The sequence below is a fragment of the Melitaea cinxia genome, chromosome 30 (genome assembly GCF_905220565.1).
Source record: "Melitaea cinxia chromosome 30, ilMelCinx1.1, whole genome shotgun sequence".
In the NCBI taxonomy this organism is placed as follows: domain Eukaryota; kingdom Metazoa; phylum Arthropoda; class Insecta; order Lepidoptera; family Nymphalidae; genus Melitaea; species Melitaea cinxia.
This window is the reverse complement of record NC_059423.1, coordinates 692,436-700,890: the sequence shown is the minus strand read 5'-3', so window position 1 is coordinate 700,890 and position 8,455 is coordinate 692,436. Positions and strand designations below refer to the sequence as shown.

The following is an 8,455-nucleotide window of genomic DNA, read 5'->3' as shown; positions in this document are numbered from 1 at the left end:
TTAGGAACGGAAATATCTATCATAAATTTTTATCTGTCGGATACCGTTATTCGTCAGATAGTTTTATCAGAAACCACAATTACTCAATATCCAAATTATATTTAAAACTAAATTAAAACTAAATGACGATGACGATTTAGCCTCTAACATCCCACAGCTGGGCAAAGGCTTCTTTCTACATGTTATATACATTATTTAATTGAAACTACAAAAATTGGTCTAATATAATACTGAAGTTAGGGAACGGACCCGTACTACGTGACCCGTTTTTACAATTTTTTAACCCAACCCCTAGTTACCACACGTAGCATTTGCTAAGATTCCCCCCCCCCCCGTTTACGTTTGTTTTTATTAAGACGAAAAAAACGTGAGATTTTTCTAGAGATTATAGACTACCCCCCCCCCCTCGAACTCTGTGACCAATCGTGGTATTTTTAAAGACACTCCCCCCCTGAACGGGTCGCGTAGTATGGGTACGTTCCATTATACATAAATAATTATAGTTAGGTCTTGGGTGATCCATATATACAGAGTACTATATTTTAGTAGGAACAATCTAGAATAATTATGAAGATTAGAGATTAGAGGGGGTATTAGTGATTTTATAAACTAGCAACGTCTCGTGATTTTGCCTGCGTAATTTCAAATGCCGCGGGAATTTCAGGATAGAAAGTATCTTTTGTTATTATTGTGAGGGTAGTTTAACCTTTGACGATAATTAAAATTTTAATTTGTAAAATGACGATTCGAAAGTGCTTTTGACGTCTATTTGAATAAAAACTTATTCGAAATTTGAGTTAAAATACAACAAAAAATATACTTTGATTAATTAAACAATCTTTAAATGTAAATAAAAAATTGGTTGTTTGTGATGTTGGTTTACGGACGATAGTTTAACGTGACAACGTTGTAACAAAACATCTCCTCGGACACAGGCCAGTCGAGTGGAAGAGAGATAGATGCGGCGCAAGCGTACAATGAGCGTAACGGGCAATGAGTCATCTTTTTTCGCGCATGCAGCCGACGTTCATCGATTTATTAGACGTTGTCATGTCAAAAAATATAAGCTATAAAAACCAGTCCAAGAGAAGCATTAGTTTTATCACAACTGACTTAAACTTCTATTTGACTGATGTTATGTACATAGCTTTTATATGGTACATAGCGTAGCCTAATTTAATGCCTTTCGCTTGTAAACATTTGTACATAAATTCGTCCTAATCTCTAATCTTCATAATAACAAAAAAAAAAAAGTGAAAAATACTGAGGTTTGAAACTAGAGGGCGTTATTTATAAAACTAAGTAACAATTTCATACACATATCATACAAATAATATTTAACTAACCTAACCCGCGCAATTCATTTTTCACTAGTGTCTGATAACACATAAGTTACTGATAATTTATCAGTAAGAAGCAACCACCTAGTTATTGATATATTATCATCAAAACATATTTTTATTCAAAACGGACACATCTCAAAAAAAAAACCAGTTAAATCCAGTTCCCTAGTCTGCTACAATGATTAGTAGGATAACAAAACTGCAAACTAATTCATGTAAGATATTTCTAGCCTATGATTTACCAATGATAAGTCGTATATAATTATTTTAACAAGCCCTCTAGTCTATCTAAATACTATTTTACAATTAATTCTTATATTTATACTTTGATATGTATCATATAAATTGTCGGCGCGGATGTTGAGCGCTTAACTCAGAGTGGGGATAGGTTAAAATAAAAATAATTATAATATTATGATTGTCAACAAACGAAAACACAAACTGACTTCAATTTTCAGCGACAAGTACAACGAGGGTAGTCAGCAATATATATAAATACGCATTATTAGGTATAACTCAAAAAGTACTCGTCCGATCTCAATTAAATTTGAATGAAATCGGAACACAAAAAGTAAAAATTTACGAGGTAGCACACCTATTGAATTGAAAATCACCTTTTCTTTGAAGCCATTTAAAAATGTAAAAGTATTAAGTATTAAAATATCTACATCTACACAATTTTGAAGTAAAGTTAAAGGTCGGCGCTCAATATCCGTGCCGATAACTATAACTACAATACAGGCATTTGACTTAAAAAAAATTTACGCCTCTTTAGTGTAACATAACGATATCACACTGTTATATATCGATATGGTTAAATATTACTGAGGTACTACTGAGGTTAGGTTACTGATAAAATATATCTGGCAGATAAGTGTCAGATTTGGTTATCAGCAGTAAACAGGTCTTCAGAACCAGTTTCTTTTCAAGGAATAAGCTAGCTTTTAGATTTAAGGGTTGCAAATAGAAATATCCCATAATCAAATTGGAATTCGATGCTGAATTTCATAGAAATTTTATCTGTCGGATACCGCTATCTGTCAGATAACTTTATCGGCAACCGGTAAAATATTATTATTTATTTAGTTTGAAACGCCATATTAAATTTCACATAACATTTTATACATTATAGAAAAAAGAGGAAATAAAGAGGCGTAAAACGAAAAACAAATATGCCCGTATTCAAATAAAGTACTTATTTTTTTACTTTGATGATAATTTTTCAATTAATTCTTGAAGGGTTAAAGCTTTGGAGAGTCGCCTTCTGAAATCCTGGAAAATATAAAAACAAAATCACGTTAATGAAAGTGTTTTAGTAATGATAGAATCACTTGTTTTATAATGTTTGTAAAAATAGATTTGACAGAATTATTTTTAATTCTATTCTTTATTTTTTTTTAGCTTGGAAACACGAAGTTTCTGCCAGTTTGATATCCATAATTGTTTTAAACATTAAAAAGTTTTTTGTAATGGTTATTGTATAAGCAAACTTCCAGCCATTCTTGAGTTTTGCGCTTAGAAGAAGTTTTAGTGATTAATTTTTAGATCGATCTGTGATTCCCTTGTATGTGAATATTGTCAGAATATTATTAGTTTTACTATCCCGTACACTTGTACACATTTCACAATTCTTACAATAACATTATTTAGTTTTAATGAACCTTTTATTAATCATCATTACAGCCTATACAGTCCACTACTGGACATAGGCCTTATCAAGTTTACGCCAAAAATAACGTGAACTCATGTGTTTTGCCCATAGTCACCACGCTGGGCAGGCGGGTTGGTGACTGCAGGGATGGCTTTGTCGCACCGAAGATGCTGCCCGTATTCGGTCTGTGTATTTCAAAGCCAGCAGTTGGATGGTTATCCCGCCACCGGTCGGCTTTTTAAGTTCCAAGGTGGTAGCGGAACTGTGTTATCCCTTAGTCGCCTCTTACGACACCCACGGGAAGAGGGGGTGGCTATATTCTTTAGTGCCACACAGTACTTTTATTAATAATAATCAATAAAAATAATAACCTGATACAAAGCGTGTCCCAGTCTAGGAACCCTAGCCGCAAACATATCCTTAGACATGAGACACAGGGCCTTCCCATTCATGGGGAATCGCTCCGGTAGACCACCTCGACGCGAAACCCAAGTCCCTACTTGAGCCCTACACCATTCACGAGGATCTGGAACGGAAAAAACGTATAAAATTAGCTTTAGACCAAATTTTGTGAAATTTCAGACATTTTCAGACTCTTTGGTCAAGTGGAAAACTGTAATCAAAGTTAAATATATTTTACTTTGAATGTCAGTATTTTCCCAAAAAAGCAAAATATATAACACAAAACAACTTTGTTTCTTTAGGAGACTAAGAATGAAATCCAAAATGTTCTTTTAATCAGTCAAAATCAAAAATTGCTTAATTGAAGTACGCTTCGAAAGCGTTTAAATGTATTGAATCGTCATTATTTTTGGTGATTGGTTGGGTTTAGTTTCTGGATAAAGTCGAAAACATGATATTTATTTTATTACGACTCAGCATGTAACATCCCACTGCTGGACATAGGCCTTATTCTCCATGTAGGATAAGGATGTCAAAGGTGTTAGCTCTGAAAAGTCTCAAGTTAAAAAATATCTTTTTACCTAATGGTAAGTCATCTTCCTGTAAGACCCGTAGGTCCAGAGCTCCCCACGCGCCATCTGTGGGTGGGACGCGGTCACAGCGAGCTTGTGTCGGCATCTTTCTCACACTTGACTGTTATTGCTGTGAATGAAAGAGAAAGTATATAAGTAAACAAGCTGAACTGGCAAACTTCGTTCCGCCATACGAATAGAACCCTTATCAACTAACGGTATAAAAATAGTCTACGATCTTTACTTGGACACACAAAAATTTCATAAAAATCGATCAAGCCGTTTCGGAGGAGTTCGTTCACAAATTAAAACAAGATTTTTATATATTTCCAATATATAGATAATAAATAAATAATAAATTAATATGTTTAAATATACACACGGTCGTCTGTTCCTATGGTAAGCAACTTAAGCTTGTATTATTGGTAACAGCCGACTGTTATAGATATGTATGTTTACGATAAATAAAAAAAAAAAAAAAAACGTAAAATACACCCAGATTAAGGAATCATGCCCACTTCCGGAACAGAAAGCAGAGCACTACAAACTGTGCCAACGTTAGTCAAATTTTATTATTTTTTTCAAGTGATGACAAAAGGTCATTTATACTTCCAAATTTATTGCAAATATACAAAATGATGAAACAAGTGACATTCGTTTTTTAAGCTCTATTTCTTTTGGCGGGTTAGGAAAAAATCATGAGTTAATTTTTTGATGGGCGCGTACACCACACAAGAAGAAGTTAGCAACGTGAAGTTAGCTGGCCGATGAAGTATAACTTCTTACGTGCGTACATAAGTACACAGACACCTTTTTTTAAGATATGACAGAGAACCATTAAAATCACAAGACTTGTAAATGAGATAACTATCTGAGACTTGTATTCAACGTGTAAAATAAAGTACCCTCGGTTTTTTTAGTAAATTGTGTGTTGTGATTAAATACGAATTGGATATTTATAAAATATGAATAATGTTTTTCGATTTTACCGACAATAATAAAAAATATGAACTGGCTATTTAAATAAACACAAACGAGTGCAATTAGAAAAAAAAAAGTAATAATCGATCTGAAAACATGGGGTTTTGAACCGTGGTCCTTGCGGCCGATCGCGACCGGTCGATTTCCAACCTGAGCTATTATAACTTTATTGACAAGTGTGAAATTTGCCTTCGTATTCTAAGGATATTGTAGCCATTTTTTAACCGACTTCCAAAAAAGGAGGAGGTTCTCAATTCGACTGTATTTTTTTTTTAATGTATGTTACTTCAGAACTTTTGACTGGGTGAAGCGATTTCGACAAATTTTGTTTTAATCGAAAGGTGGTGTGTGTCATTTGGTCCTATTTAAATTTATTTGAGATCTGACAACTACTTTTCGAGTTATATCTAATAATGCGTTTTTACTTGACACTTTTTTCATCGATCTACGTTGTATTATACCGCATAACTTTCTACTGGATGTACCGATTTTGATAATTCTTTTTTTTTTTGTTGGAAAGTAGACATCCCTAGTTTGGTACCATGATAAGGAAACCGGGATCTGATGATAGAATCCCAGAGAAATCGAGGGAAACTCTCGAAAATCCGCAATAACTTTTTACTGGGTGTACAGATTTTGATTATTTTTAATTTAATCGAAAGCTGTTGTTTATCATGTGGTCACATGTAAATTTTATCGAGATTTGATAACTTCTTTTTGAGTAATCTTTGATAACGCGTAGTTACTTGACTATTTTTTCGTCGATCTACGTTGTATTACTGGTCGATGTAATTGAAGTCGGTTTTTTTTTCGTTTGCGAGCAAACACAATTATTCTTTGCCTAAAAACAGGGATAAAACGACATTTTCTAAAAAATTAATCCTAGCTAGATTTATTTATATCCCCCGAAATCCCCTGCATACTAAATTTCATGAAAATCGCTGTTTCCGAGATTCAGATTATATATATACAAGAATGACTCGTTTAATAGTATACGTTTAATATATATACTCATTGGTTCCTCCTGAGATTTACAGATATGTCGAGATTTCGGATAAACACGGATAGATAAGTTAAAATGCCAAGACCACGACAAAAACCTCTATTGCCAATACCCGTATGTCATGTCTGAAATTTCATAAGCCAGTGCTGTGACCGTTGAGCTAACGTGTCTTCAAAAATAGGCGCTTGGAAGCAATTCTTAGCGCCAAAGTCACTTTTCTAAGGTGCCTTTTAATTAGAATATACTTTTTAGGATCTTTGGATAACTTGCGTCTTGAATGGAGTAAGGACGCAGGGTGCGCTGTACAGACGTTTGTTCAAACTCCGAAAGATGGCGTTAGAGAGCAGATTTTGAAATTATGTGACTAATAAACATTAACAAAAATTATTTGTAGATAAATAAGTATTTATATTATAAAGTAGCTATCAAATATCTAAAGCATATCAAATCAAATTAGGTATATTAATGATAAAAATAATATGCTTAGTGGTACTGTATTTGAATCGTATTTGAATAAACTAATATTTTATTTAGATTTTTATTATAAAGGAACTTTGTTGATAAATGTTTCAAATTGCTTTCAGTACTGGGTATATGGTTTCCTATCACCTATCCTCTAGGTACTGGTCAAGGATGCCGGAAATGAGACCCTAATGAGGCCTCGTAGTTCCTGTCCGATCAGTAACTGACATCCGACACTTAGGATGTTATGTCTATTTTCTGATAATCATACGATAATTACTAAATGTATGTACTTATGTATTATACTGTTTTAGTGTATATTACGTAGCGGTGAAAAAAACATTTAGTTAGTAAGTTAGTTAACATTTAGTTTAGGTTGTATTTGTATTAAAACAATAACTAGCTGCGCCACGCGGTTTCACCTGCGTAAATTCCGATCCCGTGGGAATGTCGGCATAAAATTTAGCTTATATGTCATTCTAGACCTTCAGTTATCTATGTACTAAGTTTCATTAAAATCGGTTAAATAGTATTTACATTAAAGAGTAACAAACATCATCACATCATCATCACTTCAGCCTAATACAGTCCACTGCTGGACATAGGCCTCCACAAGTTCGCCTAGACATCCCGATTTTGCGCAATCCTCATTCAGCATACACCGTATGAAGTAGTGTCACTATAAATTTAGGCTCCAAATCGTCTCTTGTACAAAGATACTGCCGCTATTGTTTAGTCCAGTTGTAATTATTATATCAATATGTGTGTAAGTGGTCTTGCTACTTTTCTATGTAAAGAGGGCCTGGTTTTCTTTGACTAACAATATATCTTCTTATTGACCAAATATGGGACATTGTAATTCTTCTATATAAACAAAAATAAACCTCGGAAATTTATGTGTACACGTGTAACTCCGAACGATTGCTGAAAACTAGAGAATTAAGTCAGGACAACGTTTTATGATTATTACTATTATGTTATTAGGTTAAGTTAATAATAGGTTATAGTAAAAAAAAAAAAAAAACACACACTTTTATAAATATACCAACCTAAAAAGACAAATCATTTAATCCAGACGATCCTTAATACGATAATGGAATAATATTATCAAATCCGTGTATTGTCATCGGTCCTTGACAAGTCTACTAAGTTTAAATTAAATCTTGAACTATTGAATTTGTGTTCATTTGGCACTATTGAAAGCCATTTTAAGAAGGAAAAGAATTATTGAATTGGGTCAAAATGATGTCCAGCAAAAGAGTCGGTTACAAATACACAACTATAGGTGAAGCTATAGAAAGCGTGTAAAAAAAATACTGTGGCGGTAGGAAGTTCGCCGAGCCAGTGTCGTATTAAATCTTTAAAGCATTACCCTTCAATACAAGCAACAATTGGACATCCTGTCCATACAAAAATCGGGAAATACAAACGCACGGAAACTGATTCAAATCCGCCATATTGCCGGAAACCGGATGTGGGTCACGCGTACTAATGGCGGATTAAAATGGCGGCTATTATGTAATTATGTGGACGTTTTTTTTTCTTTGAGTTTTTTTCAATGCAGGATGTTGTTAGGTCCTGGGATATGATTCTGTTAATAATTTGGTAGTTGGGCTGTTTTTGTTATTCTGGTGAAGTTATGCGTGTGCCATGTACGCGCCTCAACACGGGCGGTTTTCGGGTTCAATTCCCACTCGGGATGGATGTATTTGTACAAATATTTTTTCCGGTTTGGATGTCTGACCTTGTGAGTCTCCCCACCGTGCCTCGTAGAGCACGTTAAGCTGTCGATCCGGTTGTTATCATATAACTTGATCGTGATCGCTACTCATAGTAGGGAATATATCCGCTAACCCGTACTTTAGGAGCGTAGTGGATTAAGATCCAATCTTTCTCCTACATGAAGAAAGAGGCCTCTGCCCAGCAGTGGGATGTTACAGGCACATTCGTAATCGAATTAATATTTTTGACGGTGTCGTTTTCGAAATAGAACAGGCCGTTTGTAAAACGAATCGTTTTTAGGATATAGGAACCGGACATT

General features: G+C 34.2%; 1 protein-coding gene across 1 annotated transcript; it reads right to left on the bottom strand.

Moving 5' to 3' along the window:
* Positions 1-2,546: 2,546 nt before the first annotated feature.
* LOC123668290 lies at positions 2,547-6,767 on the bottom strand (the record flags this gene model as incomplete). Its single annotated transcript, XM_045602055.1, is given in 4 exon segments — positions 2,547-2,615; positions 3,366-3,520; positions 3,978-4,074; positions 6,744-6,767. Coding segments are annotated over 4 exon segments (345 nt in total), but the record flags the coding sequence as incomplete, so codon positions are not given.
* Positions 6,768-8,455: the final 1,688 nt, after the last annotated feature.